The sequence below is a fragment of the Parasteatoda tepidariorum genome, chromosome 10 (genome assembly GCF_982258835.1).
Source record: "Parasteatoda tepidariorum strain Cologne lab strain chromosome 10, Ptep-v5.0, whole genome shotgun sequence".
Classification (NCBI taxonomy): domain Eukaryota; kingdom Metazoa; phylum Arthropoda; class Arachnida; order Araneae; family Theridiidae; genus Parasteatoda; species Parasteatoda tepidariorum.
The window spans coordinates 5,838,198-5,853,360 of NC_141764.1; the positions used below are offsets into that span (position 1 = coordinate 5,838,198).

The 15,163-nt window shown below is 30.8% G+C and overlaps 1 protein-coding gene across 2 annotated transcripts in view; it reads right to left on the reverse strand.

Moving 5' to 3' along the window:
* Nucleotides 1-803: 803 nt before the first annotated feature.
* LOC147802105 (cell adhesion molecule Dscam1-like) overlaps nucleotides 804-15,163 on the reverse strand; it is a 90,593-nt gene continuing 76,233 nt past the window's right edge. The window contains exons 1-6 of one of the 2 annotated variants that reach the window (XM_087154145.1): nucleotides 14,100-14,468; nucleotides 11,587-11,745; nucleotides 10,380-10,667; nucleotides 4,387-4,500; nucleotides 3,182-3,293; nucleotides 804-1,553 (exon numbers count right to left, since the gene is read on the reverse strand). In XM_087154145.1, the coding sequence (XP_087010271.1) occupies nucleotides 1,463-1,553; nucleotides 3,182-3,293; nucleotides 4,387-4,500; nucleotides 10,380-10,667; nucleotides 11,587-11,745; nucleotides 14,100-14,181 (846 nt within the window). In that variant the 5' untranslated portion in view covers nucleotides 14,182-14,468 and the 3' untranslated portion in view covers nucleotides 804-1,462. Of the gene's footprint in view, nucleotides 1,554-3,181; nucleotides 3,294-4,386; nucleotides 4,501-10,379; nucleotides 10,668-11,586; nucleotides 11,746-14,099; nucleotides 14,469-15,163 lie in introns of those variants that run through there. The other variant, XM_087154146.1, reaches the window with a different exon arrangement.

Here is a 15,163-nt window from a genome sequence, read left to right on the forward strand (position 1 = left end):
TGCACCGAGACTAAAGATTCAGAATCCCTGATTTAGATTCTTAGGCAAACAACCAATGAATTAATTAGATAAAGTCATTGAAATCAAGTAACAAATTATAAATAATTGTAAGACTATTAAAAAATACCGAGCATCATGAATGACTGAAAAAGTCTTTTCTTTCTCCTAGAATAATTGTATTTAAAAATAAGTCGAACGAAAAGTCTTGAGAAACGCTTGCTTCCTCTGATGAAATACAAAAGCATGCATTAATATAAAAATAAGACTTTATAATTAGCTTCAGTCATACAATTCGTAAAAGGAAATGATACACATTACGGGAAAATAGGACATATATTGTAGATTTATATACTGTCGGGCTTCTATTTAACGAAATTCCATTTTGCGAGTATCTCTATTTTGTGATTTGTTTCGAGGAACCAAGAAAATTTTGGAAATTTCTTCGTGAAATAACTTCAAAATAGCGAAGCGAATTTTTTATTCAACAAACTTTTCTTTGACTTTTTTCCACTTTCTCTATATCCCAAAATATTTTAGAACATTTCAAACCTGTTAACACATTCTGCAGGGGAAATTACCTTGAATTGATTTTCGAAGCCACTTAACTTTTAGAGAAAGCAGTAAAATCCCTTCCAATTTTTGTTTGCATTTCAAACGAAAAACTCAGACAAAATGAGCGGATTTAATCAGTAGGAATTAAACTTAAAAACGTTTGTACGTTTAAAATTACTTTTATAATAAATGCAGCTATAATTTTATACATAAATTAAGCTTTTTTTAAGTTGAAAATGATAGTGCAACAATGGATAACATGATAGTGTAACAATGGATAATGTTTTGCTCTATTCTTGCCTTTCATGCAGATTTCTTTTTTGGTTAAGATTTCTAAAATAAATAGTAGATACTAGTTAACAAGATAAAGGTTTATCAATTCCTATTGTAATTAAGTCTAGCGTTAAGAATTTATAACTAGTTTTATATTTAAGTACTTCAAACGGTGATTTCCTACTTAACGAATTTTCTATGTAATGTAACGAATTTTCCATGTTATTCGTGACTTTGTTAAATAGAGATGTATATTCATTTCTGCGTGAGTATTTTGGTTTTCCTGCAGAAACACTCATATTGCAGAAAACACACTTTTACAGAATCACAAATAGTAGAGAAATATCTTAACAAGTAATATAAAAAACATTTTTTGAATTCAATTCCTACTAATGGCAACAAAGAAAATTTTTATTTTAGTTACTTTTTATTAAATATTCAGGTCATATTTCAGGATATTTTTTAGATAATTGAGAAAAATAAATAAAAGTGTCCTTCGACCAATAGTTGTGCCGTACGGGTGTCTCTACCGTAAGCATTTTCGACCCGAATGAGCAGCCGAAACAGGATTTATATTCAACACTGAAAAATCATCGTACGAACTCAGAATCTTCGTTGCTGTACGTCCACTGAAATTTTAAAGGTCTGCTTCCTTTCTCGCTCGCGCAGAAGATCTTGGTGGACGATCCACTTCGAAGGAAAAGACATCGGCGGAATTTTTGGTACATCTGAAACAGACGATTTAATAAAGAGCGTAAATATCAATTCTTTTAAATAAACATACAATGGGATTGTATAAAAATGTTCGATATATTATATGTTCAATAACTATAAATTTTTAATCAATGAAAATAACAAAAGGAAAAAACACACACCTTTTTCGGATTTCCTAGAAGAGTTCACAGGAACAGCTATCATCGCAAACACGAGGAATACCCACAGCATCCTCAATATCCAGAATTTGTCGGTAATCAGTTTCATTAAAAGGTGATATAAAAAGTAACACTAAATCATAACGACAAGTGATATGTTGTTTTGAGGAAGAAGTAAACACATCAAGCATACCGAGGAGGGTGAATATACAGTATTGTAGCGCCACGCTGTGACGGCGATTGAAGTCTAAAGTTGTAAAATCGCAATACTTCCACACTTTACGGGAAATTATAATATAGTAAAAATTCATCAAGATAATAATTACAAGCATGCAAATAACAGAAATTTAAGTACAAACTATTTCATTTTAATTCAAAATCGCTGAATTTGAGAGTCTAGCTGAGTTAAATGCCTATTTCTACAAAGTTTGAATTCAATAACAATTTAAGCGAATGTTAAGTAAAAAAATATGAAAGTTTTTTTTAATGCATGACGTTAGTATAACATTGATAGATTATGCAACCACAATACAGAAATATAACATGATAAAGTTCACAAATTAAATTTTACGAGACAGCATTCTGAATTTATGTAGTCAGTTGAATGTTATTTAGCTGTCCAAGATATCGCGTCGTACAGAACATGACAGATGTGTGAAGGAAACATACGATTAAATTTATGAAAAATGTTTAAAATATTTTCTTCCCTTTAAACGGATCGTCCTTCTACATATGACAGATGTACAAAGAAAACATACACATGTATTAAAGAAAACATACGATTAAATGTATAAAAATAATTTAAAATATTTTCGTTACTTTAAAATAACCGTCCTTTAAGCTTCCCTAGATTAAGGAATTTGATCCCTGTATTTTTTTTTCAAGGTTCCTTCAATTCAACTTAAATTGAACGAGCCTTTTGATTTGATTATTTTTAAAAATTTCATCTTGGAATTGATGCACGCATTCTCGTACGATAAAAAAATAATACGATCTAGAACAAGCCAATATAATCTCAAATATATTGTCAGCTTCCAAGATGCAATTAGGGAGCATGCACACATTTAACTTAAATACAGTGTCACTTGTTGACTCATGCAGCTATATTTTTTAAAGAAAAGAAACCATCGATTTGAATATATTTAGTTCGCTTAAAAAAATAATTTTTTTTAAGGGTCGGGCATTTGGGTTTATTTCCCATTGAAATGGCCTAGTGGGCTTATTACCCAGTGGGCAATTGTGGCTAAGTCACGGCAGTGGAGTAGCTTCGCCCACGCCATACAACCATATAGATCTGGTTACATTCACGGACAGAAGAAAGGACACAGAACACAGAGAGGGAGAGAAAGTGACATCCATGCCTACGGTGGGATTCGAACTCACAACCCGGAGTAGAGCACAGTAACCATTAGAGCAGTGATCGTCGTCTTTAAGGAATAATAATAGTGAATGATATCGTACCACGCACTCTCAATACTACCAACCTCTTGAGGGGAGGTGGAACACCGTTATTTGCTTCGCAGAAATATGTTCGATCATCAGAACTCTGAATGTGATCAAAATGGAGGATCTCTCCTTTCATCCCTTCTTCTCTGCCTGCAATAAAGGAATAAATTTACTACCGTAATTAAACTAATTAAAAAAAGTTTACAATATACTTTATATATATATATATATATATATATATATATATATATATATATATATATATATATATATATATATATATATATATATATATATATATATATATATATATATATATATATATATATAGTTATATATATATATATATATATATATAGTTATATATATATATATATATATATATATATTGATTGGGGAGATATAAATTGCAGAATGAAGCTTACAGAATAAAAGTGCAAAATATGTACGCATTTTATGGAGTTATAGAAGTTTGAATTAAATATTTTAATTAAAGAAAATTTATAACGTTTAAACAGAAACAAAATTAAAATAAATTTTTTTAATGCGATCAGAAGATCCAGCTGGTTGCTTGCAGACTGCGCACCCCTTAATGACCTTTTTTTCAAATGGGTATAATGCATGACATTATTTTATAACTATTTTAATTAGACTAAAACGTAATTTTACTAATTGTTATACATTCAGTTAGAAACAAATATTTTCCTGATTTATAAATGTTCAAGGTAAGTGTAGTTTGAAGATTGAGTTTGCAATTATTGAATCGATCTTTTGAAAGTATTTGCAAACGTATTTTTTAGTTTAGTTTATGAAACTGAAGCAAATTTATTGAGATATTTGACCTTTCAATACTTTTCGGACATTTTATAAATGCTAATAACAATAACATTAGTATTAATAATAGGAGGGAAAAAAATAAGTTAAATAGTGACTATAGATCTTAATTACTTAATAATCATAATTGAAGCGATGAATGCTAAAAGGGGGTATGTTACATTTCTGCACTTTCGAGAAAGAAAAAAAAAGCTGTCAATTGTGGATAGATTGTTTTAATTGCTTCTAAATTGTTGGATTCTCTCCTTTAGGTAGTCTAGAAAATTACTCGGTTTTTTTATAATCAGTGATTGATAATTCAAAACAAAAAACTTATTTTTGTAAAAACTTTACACAATCCCTTGTGACATTAAGCACTTCAATTGTAATTAGCGATGCATATATTGAATAAAAAAATAAAGGGAGTGACCTTTGATCCATGTAATTTGTGGAGGAGGGAATCTATGGGCAGAACAACGAAATGAATAAGATGAGCCGACTAAAACTGTAGCATTTTCCGGTTCAATGAGCCACTTGGGTGGAGCTGTGAAAGAAAAACGTATATCAACAGAAGAGAAAGGGTCGTCCTAATAGCAGAAAAATGTTTTGGGTCCCTATAACATGGCATGCTGTTTAAAATCTAACTAAAAACACTTCACATACATAAAATAAAGATATGCAATAATTTTAAGATATGAAATAATTTTAAGATATGCAACATTGTTAAGATATGCAATAATTTAAATAAACTTAAACAAATTTTCATTACCCCCAAAAACTTATTGCACATAAAATTAAGCATTTTTAAACTATGCATATTTTCCCCCCTCTTTCTAAAAGTTGAGATATAAACCAGTTGCAATCCTCATACAATAAAATTGTTTTAAAAGCCAAGAAGCTGATGAAAACAATTAAAAAAACATAGGGGTATAACAGAAAAAAAATTTAAAAAGGTAGGAATTATTTCACCAAACAATTAAAGTCAATTGTTAAAATACCTTTCAGTGCACATCAGACATAACCAGTTTAAAAATTGCTCTCCCATAGTGTTCTGTAATTCTAAACTCTTTCAAGTATTACTTTATTTAACTAATTATAAATACTAAAAAGAAATGGTGGTGGTCAAGCCTATTTAGAGACATTATGACTTAGAGAGTTGAGTACTCTTGAGTACGTTGAGTGAGTTTAAGTTTTTTTGGTGATAAACTATTCAAGTAATTGGTGTTTGCATGATAATCAATTATTTTGTAGAAAACTTTTTGCATAAGAATATATTTGTTTTAAAAAACATAAAATGGAACATTGTTTATTGTTCGTTTTTTTAAGACACATCTTTACTCTTAAATCTATAATTTTCCTTTATGTTTTGTTAGATTTTTTTTATACCTATTATTGTATTAGTATGAAATGGAAAAAATGCAATGTGATATAAAGCCATATTTTCAGTAATTTGCTTCATGATTAATTACAAAGAACAAAAAAAGGTTATTAATAAGTTCATAACATTCTTAGTCATTCATAACAAAATAGTGAATTTTTTTTATAGAAAGTACTTTCATTTATACGTTATGGGCAGTTTAATTTAATATAAAATTATTTATAAACTGCTGTTTGTAGAAAATGCAACACCATGAAAGAATCATCAGAATCAAATGAAATTTAATGCAGAAACGACTTGTACTGATACAAATAAATGATGAAATTTTCAAAACAAAAGAAACAAATTAAGCGTCCGAAATCAGTATTTGGTGCAGCCACCACGCGCTGCAATAAGTGCTGCTATACGACGTGGCATGGAGTCAAACAGATGTTGAATATCTGCTTGAGGAAGAGAATTCCATATCGCTTGTATGCGCAACCAAAGTTCGTCTTTGGAAACTGCAGGACGCGGATCACGAGTGAGACGCCGACCAACCATATCCCACACGTGCTCAATAGGCGACATATCCGGCGAATAAGCAGGCCAAGGAAGAAGTTGCATGCGTTGTGCTGAACAGAAGTCTCTAACAGTCCGCGCAACATGTGGGCGTGCATTATCCTGCTGAAAGATAGCTCCAGGGATGCCTTGAAGGAAAGGAACGACTTCGGGCTGTAGCACTTCACGGACGTATCTGTTGCTATTGAGATTACCCTCAATTCGTATCAAATTGGATCGTCCATGATACGAAATCGCACCCCAGACCATAACTCCGGGTGTTCGACCACTATGTCGTTCAATAATACACTCAGGAAGGCAGCGTTGACCGGCATAACGTCTAACACGAACACGGCCATCATGGGTCCACAAATTGAAGCGTGATTCATCTGAAAAGACAACTTGGTGCCAATCAGCTCGCCAGTCTCTGTGCTCAAGAGCCCACTGCCGACGCAGCCGTCGATGATCCGCCGTGAGGGGAATCCTGTATAATGGCACCCTTGCACGCAATCCACGGCGCAGCAGACGACGACGAATTGACGAAGCCGACAATTGTACACCTGTAGCAGTAGACCAATGTGCTGCCAGCTGCCTGGAGGAAGCTGTGCGATCATTCACCGCCATGCGGAGCAGGTGTCGATCATCGCGCTCTGACGTCACCTTCTGTCGTCCAGTGCCTGTTTTTCGAGTTGTTCGGTGCTCGTCGGTCCACTGCTTCCAAACTCGCATCACTGTGGAACTGTTCCGCTGCATACGAGCTGCTATTGCGCGATAGGAAAATCCTCCTTCTCGAAGGCCGATTATCCTCCCTCGTTCAAACTCCGTAAGTTGCTTGAATTTCTTATTCTTCCGTCGTGGAGGCATACTCAGGTCTCACTAAACGTTTGCCACTAACAAATAATCATAGACTATTTTTAACGTCCCGCTACAGCACTTTATTTATACGCTTTCAGCATCAATTCAGAGGGCGCTGCGCGCGCCACGCACGCGCGATGGCTCTGAAACTTTATTAATTTGCATAATATCCTATAATTGACATTTGCTGCGAATTTCATTTGATTCTGATGATTCCTTCATGGTGTTGCATTTTCTACAAACAGCAGTTTATATAACCACTATTACGATCTCATTTGTTTAAACTTAGTTATTATATTCATGGTTTCTTTCTACTAATTTTTTGCAGTTTTATTTTTAAATAGTTAGACATCTGCTACTTCCCCAGCCTAGCGTTTCATATATTTTTTTCTCATAGTTTCACAGTTTTTTACTTACAAAAATAAGTAAATAAAGAGAAAGTTTTCAGAAATAGCATTTGTTTTACCGTCATAAAACGTAGAAAATAAAGTAGTAATAAACATTTTATAGAAATATTTGAACTTGTAATTTTTTAAAACAATTATCCACATTATGTAAGCAAGCAAGTTATAGTAATTTTCGAACATGAAAGCAATGCTCAAAGTATAGTAATTAATTATTATAGTTTTTATATTTCTACAAAGAAAAAAAAATTACAATTAAATTTTTTTCAACAAGCTCTTTTAAGAAAGATTAGGAAATTGTTACACAAGATTCTAGCTTGCGATTTTTACAGACAAAAAATATTCTTAATATTCAAATTTTTGGATTTGTGCCTATTTAAATGCTAAATATAAAACTATAAATTAATTACAAAAAATTATAACTGCGCTAAAGATATCATAAATATAGACTGAAAATATAAGCAAAATATATTTAAGGAGTTAAACTTCAATGCAGTTTTTAAGATTGTATTTTATAACTCTTAACACCAACTATACATTAATATTTATTGTTACAACATTCATACAATCTCTTGTTTGCATGTAAATTACCCTATTAAAATTATTCAATTGGATCAAATTGTTTTTAAAATAAATTAAGTAGTAACAAGTTATATTCTTTAGTAACAGAATAAAAAAAAATTTTTGTGGTTCTCATGAATTAATAAATTCGCGATCGCAACGCTCGAGTACGCCGTCTAGCGGGAGCCTGTAAATATCGGACATTAATTTATCACGTTTTCATTTAGTTCCATCAAAGTCATTGACTGAATCAGACGCCATTTTTTAGCAGCAAATAAGAAACAAAATTTCCCTAAGGAAAAGGCCGAAGAACTTGAAAAAAATCTCCAGAATATTAGTAAATCTTTCAGGAACAGAACACGCTAAAGAAAAATTCCTCAATAATTTTTAATTTCTATTATCAACAAACTTGCAACTGATGACTTCCGATTTCGGATACTGTTACAGATGTGTGTATTAAGGTAAAATGCATTTCTTCTGTCTTCAATTCATTACGAATTAAAGTGAAGTCAACATTGCTTTCGTCATTCCAGTGAATAAATATGAATTCAGAACATACAGAATTGTAATAGTTATAGCATATTCTTCTTCGTTATAGAATAGTATATATTTCTGTATCCATATAATTCGGAAAACAACAATAAAAAATTATCCACTTGAAATAGTGCCATTTGTGCTGATTCTTAATTAATTTAAATCGTTTTCTTGGTAAGTTTTTTTTAATTTTGAAAGAATAAGTTCAACTAGAATTCAGCTATTCTGTTTTTAGCTACATATTCAAATTCATATCAATTATAAAATTTTGCTGTGTAGTATGTTATCTAAAAGTAATGAAGGTATAAACTATGTATCTATTATTTGAGAATAAAGTTTTCAAACAAGGAACTTATCATTTTGGAATTCTCCGGGAATCATAAATCAGGTAAGTGCAATGATTTTTATAATAAAAAATTTGCTTGTAAATATTTTTTTTTTCATTTGATGATGGTTCTCTACAGAATGGTTTTTTACGTCTGATTAAGAACTATAAGAATAATAAAAAAAGAAACAATATGAAAGTTTTTATTTCAATGTTAAGAATTCTTAAAATCGTTTTTTTTATCCTAAGAATTCTTTATTTTCCGTTTTTTAACTTATAATTTTTTGATAAAAATTGTTCTCAAAATACTTTTGAAAAATTAAATGGTATAACATTATGTGTTTATGTATACTTCTTGTATATTCCAATGTTTGAAATAATATGATTCAGAAAAGTATGGAATAAAAATTCGGTACTTACGTAGTAACGCCACCGCCACTACAAATTTGGCGGATTTTAAGTGCCGCCAATCTACACTTAAAATTTTTGCGACAATTCATAAAATAAAACACTTTATTTAAAATCAAAGTAGTCAATCGGATTTCGGCGGAAAATGAGCCGATATAGAGTTTAGCATAGATTCAAAACAATCATATCGCCATATGAACTCTGATAAATAAGATTCAAATGAAATAACATTTCCAAAACGTACGTTTACCAAGATAAAGTCTTATGTTGTGGGAATTGGTACATTTTCGTTTCTTCGGTAAAATATTTCCCTCCTGAAAAAATAAAATTGCATCTTGTTTTGTTTTTGGCAAATCCCAAAGACGAATTTTTGTAGCACTAAAAATGGCGACAAAAAAGAATTGTTTTTTTTTTTTGTTTTTGTTTCGCCAGCATTCTTTATTTTACGTTTCTTAGTTTCTAAATAATGATTTTTATTGAAACTTGAAATTTTTTGATAAAAATTGTTGTCAGAAAACTTTGTTTACAAAATTAAATTTCATAAAATTATGAGGCTTATGTATACTTTTTGTTCATTTTAATTTTTGAAGTAATATGATTCTTAAAACTATAGAATGTAAAGTTTAAATGGGCCTTTCATGTTATATCATTAAATTTAGTAAAACTATTTCTCGGGCATTAGGTTTTAACTCTTATAAGAATATACATATTTTTTTCTGTTAATGTACAAATATTTTTCCGATGTGTTTTGGATGTTCCTTCTCTAATAAAAAGAGATACCATTTTGTTTTCGGTTGTACAAGAAAGAAGATCAAGCATTTTTCTTTTTTAAATTTAATAAGCCACATTAAAGAAGGAACGTTGCAATGCTACACGCTACATTAACGACGTCTCCAGAGTAACTGAATGACGGTTCATATAGAAATCGCAGGTATGCGTCTCATACAACAACGCCCCCTATAGTTCGTTGCGATCGCGAATAGTTATATTTAATTATGAGTTTCTTAGTTAGTATGTTAAATATTATTTTAATTTTGAGCTATAAAGTCTTAAAAATACTTTGCTAGCAAAAGCATGAATAAAAAAAACATACAACTGGATAAATTAAAAATAAAAGCAGGAGACAATTTATGGAACATCTGAGAGTTATTGATTTTTGTTTTTGATGAGAATAGTTTTTGTTTTGAATTCAATGTTCATAAGGTTGTCAAATAAATGTGCTTTTTTATAATAAAAAGAGCTGTTTTTTTAATATAGTTCTAATTCATTACATCAATATTTAATTTTAAGACAAAAATCCAGCTCATAGAACATTATTGCTTATTTTAAATCAAAAGTAAAAAATGCTGATTTTATATAAATGTGTTAATTCCATATTTATTCTTGGATGACAAAATATAATTAAATAAATTAAAAAGTACCTTTCACTATCAACTCTGCTGTGTATTTATCAAAGTGCTGTTGTTGGTTGGTTGCGATGCAAGTGTAATTGCCTGAGTGATTTGTCTTCACGCTTTTTATAGTCAGAGCTGAAAATTCTTCGTCTATTCTGAATTTAAACTCGTCATTTTCAAAGAGCGGTTCTCCGTCCTTCTGCCACGAATAAGATATTATATTTGAACTCGATTTGACTGTACAGGACACTGAAGTCTTATCCCCGATTTGAATACCTTCCTCAAAATAAAACTTCTGGATTACCACCGATGAAGCTAAATAAATAAAAAAAGTAGCTTATTCTTCTAAAAAATGGAATAATAATTCTTAACTGGAATTATAAGCAGATGAAAGCAACTTCTAAAACAAATGGAACAATAATTCTTAATTAGATGAATTGAACTTCACAACAACATTTATTCATAGTAACTTATACTTCTAAAAAAAGGAACAATAATTCTTAACTGGAATTATAATGAAATAAATTGAGCTTCACAACTGCATTTATTCACAGTAACTTAAAGTTATCATTTTGTATATTTTTAAAAATTATTATGTTATCACTACCCACGCTAACTTACACTACATTACAAATTAATAAATAAAAATTAAAAAACACTCAGCAAAAAGAATCGATGTTATTTTTCGATTCGTAATATGAGTTTGACAATATCATGATTTTAAGAGAAATAAAATCAGCAAATTACGAACATTTTCAACATTCAAAAATGATAAAATGAAGTTACCTTGCATTGAGAAAATCATCGAGCAAGACAATAAAATCAAAATATAAGTTTTCGAAAGATTTCGTCGTCGGAGCACACATCATCAGCTAGCATCGTCTCTAAAGCTTCTTACTTTACGTAATTAGGTAAACAAACGAAGATGTTATGTTATTTGATGAATTTTGAGTTTCGTAGACTCCGACAGTATTTTTACTTATAAACGGAATACACTCATATAATGAAGGGAATTGCCGTGAGAGTTCCCCCTAAGCGTTGCCACTCAATGTGTTACGCTAAATGAGCGCCACATATTGACAAAATAAAGAACTATTAGACATTTCACGAAGCACAACATTTAAAATATTCAAGTCATAACATCCTAAAGAGGTACTGTGTAATGACATTTTGTATTTTGCGATTATTTGTAATAAAAAAATAATCCAGAATTTAGAACAGTTGGTCGTCTTACCAATGACCTTAATATGAATATTTTCGATTAGCTTTAATATTTGATTATCAGCCTGACACTCATAATGTCCGATATGTTCGACTCCGACTGAGGGGATGTGTAAGACGCTCTCATTCCACATTGATGTGTCCACAGACTCCTTCACATCTTCAGACACATCTAAACATAAACGAAAAGTAATAATTATGAATATAATCTATTAATTTTTTGAAGGGTGACTATTTTCTACGCTAACATAATATAAAAATTCATTTAAATAAATTGTGCTACTACAGTCAAACTAAGATAATTTCGACAACAATATTGTTTTATTTCTAAGAAAATTTCCCGCTCCTCGAAAAGTTAAAAAACATATTAGACATTTCTTCGTTTTATGAATTTCAAACTGTTTCCACAGGTTCCGTAACTGTCAAAGCGTCTTAATAGCATGCAGGGTCTCCGGGCATGTTATAATATGACATACTGTTTAAAATCGAACTAACAAATTGCATATATATATAAAATGAGGCATTTTTAAGATATGCAATAATTTTAATAAATTTAAAAATATTTTGATTACCCCAAAAGTTCAACGTATATAAAATAAAGCATTTTTAAACTATGCATAAATTAAAAAAAATTTAGATGGTAACTAGTTGCAATCTAAGAATAATAAAATAATTTTGAAAACTATGGAGGCTAATTAAAATTACTAAATTGAAAAAGCATACATTTATAACAAATGAAAAAAAAAAGATATGAATTATTTGTCGAACTGAAATTAGTTATTAAAACATCTTTCAATGCACATCAGAGATAACCAGCTGAAAGTTGCTCTCCCATATTTCTGCGTAATTCTAAATTCTTTCAATTATTACTTTCTTTGACAAAATTTAAATACTAAAAAGAGTTGGTGGTGGTCAAGCATTTTTAGAGACATTATGACTTAGCATAAATCTTACTTCCATTAATTTATTATATACAGATATTTTTTCAAGGACACAATGATATGTTAACATTTGCCGGAAGTCAGAGTCTAGCACCTAAACACTTCATAGCAATATCGAAAAATAGACTTCGGGTGCTTTTTTAAGTTTTCCTGGTGATAAACTATTATCGATCGTGTTATGATATTCAACCACTATTTGTAGAAAGAAAAACGAATTGCACATTTTATATAATAGAGTAGATTTTTTTTATTAAATATATAAGGCAACGTATATCCTTAGTATTTTTAAAATACAATTTATGAAGATTCTCAAGGGACACCGATGGGTGTGTCCATGCCTAAAGACTGTACTAGGCAGCTTTTACTTCTCAGGCAAAGAGACACCCATTGATCTGAACGTTGGTTGGCTTCATTGAGGATCAATCCCCAATTCATCCCAATAGCCTTAGTCGCTATCCAATCGTAGCTCATTGACTAGAATAATTATGTATGCAGTCATTAAATCAGTAATATCATCATAGTTGTCCAGACAGCCCAATGTGGGCCAATGCCTTCCTCTGAAGATTTCTCCATAACGACTTCCGATTTATCTTTGATCTCCAATTCTTTTCGTTAATTAAAAGAAAATCAGACTCTAACGAGTCAGCCCATTTCATCCACGGCCTTCCCCGCTTTTTTGTTGCAGTTGGACTAAAAAGCAGTATCTTTTTTACTGTATTGTCATCACTCATTCGAATCACGTGGGCCATTCTATTCATTCTATCTATTTTTATGTATTTAATAATATCGGGTTGTTCATAGATCTTGTACAGTTCAAAGTTAAATCATCTCCAGTTATTAATTTCATTTACACCACCTCCGCAAAATCTTTCTCTCAAATATTGCAGTACAATTTTCCTCCGGTTTTGTCATTGTCTAAGCTTCAGAGACAAGAGTTTTTAAGATTAAGAACTTTGTTTTTCTAGAAAGAAACCTAGATTTAATAAATTTTCTCAGCTTATAGACAGCCCTATTTGCCAGATAGATTCATTTTTTTATTTATTTCAGGAGTCATTCTGTTGTCAATAGTAATAAGTGATCCTAAGTAAGTAAAACTCCTTACTGTTTCAAATCTATAAGAATCTATTTCAAGATAGGGGTCTGGGACTCTGAGAATAACATGTATTTTGTTTTGTCTTCATTTATGACTAAGCCCATTTGTCCTGCAGCCACCTCAGGGGCCAAAATCAGTAATATATTGGTGGAAAAAAAAGTAACGTACTATAAAAATATTAACAACGAAAGAAGCTTTTGAATTACACACATTGATTTGGTAAAGTTTTCGAAATTTCTTTCAGCAAAATGGGAATTTCCTTTTTCCACCAGGGCCGTGTTAATAGTAAGCAGGGTCCCCGGGTATGCTCCCCTATATCCTGTCATACTTTTTAAAATCGAACTGAAAAACTTGAAATACTTAGAGTAAAGCATTTTAAGGATACGCAATAATTTTAACAAACCTAAACATATTTTTATTACCCCCAAAACTCAATGTACATAAAATAAAGTATTTTTAAATCATGCATAATAGGTAATTTTTAAGAATTACATTTTGTCCAAGTGACGCGTGGCTTGGGATGCCCAGATGCTTCACATCCCAAAATAACTCGGTCACCCACATGAGTTGTCATATTCAGGGGTTTTTGCAACCATTTGAGGGGACCTGATGACAAAGAGAGATCATTTAATAATTCGTAGATTAACTTGACTTGAAGATCATAGTTTACCCATCTAATATGTTTCGAGAGCAATTATGTACTCAGCTATTAAAAGACGTTATACCGAGCAAAACTTTAGATGACAAATTCTATTCACCTCCATGGGAATTTTCAAGATTAGAATAAGAAAAATAAGTGTAGGTAAACCTCGAGTAAGCGAAGAAGTCTTAAATGCAGAAAAGTAAATTTTTAATATGCATACACACATTATGGCCGAATAACTTCCCCACTGCTGAATCTATATTATAAGCAAGTACATTCTAGTATATATTAAAGGCAAGTATATATTATAAGCAAGTACATTCTAGTATATATTAAAGGCAAGTATATATTATAAGCAAGTACATTCTAGTATATATTAAAGGCAAGTATATATTATAAGCAAGTACATTCTAGTATATATTAAAGGCAAGTATATATTATAAGCAATGATCTAATATCAGCGAATATATGCAAGTATATATTATAAGCCCATAGATTATTTTGGAGGATCCGCAGATGGACGTGGTCTAGCCTTGTTCCGGCCCAAGAGGAATACGTACCACAACCACCACCACCACGACCACCATGTATTATAAGCAAGTATATGCAAGTATATATTATAAGCAAGTATATATTTTAAGAAAATATACGCAAGTATATATTATAAGCAAGTATATGCATGTATATATTATATGCAAGTATATAATATAAGCGAGTGCATGCAAGTATATAATATCAGCGAGTATATGCAAGTATATAATAAGCAAATTTCTGCAATATATATATTAGCAAGTATATATTATAAGCGAGCATATTCTAGTATATATTATAAGCAAGTATCTAATATCAGCGAATATATGCAAGTATATAAAATAAGCCAGTATATATTATAAGCCCATAGATTATTTTGGAG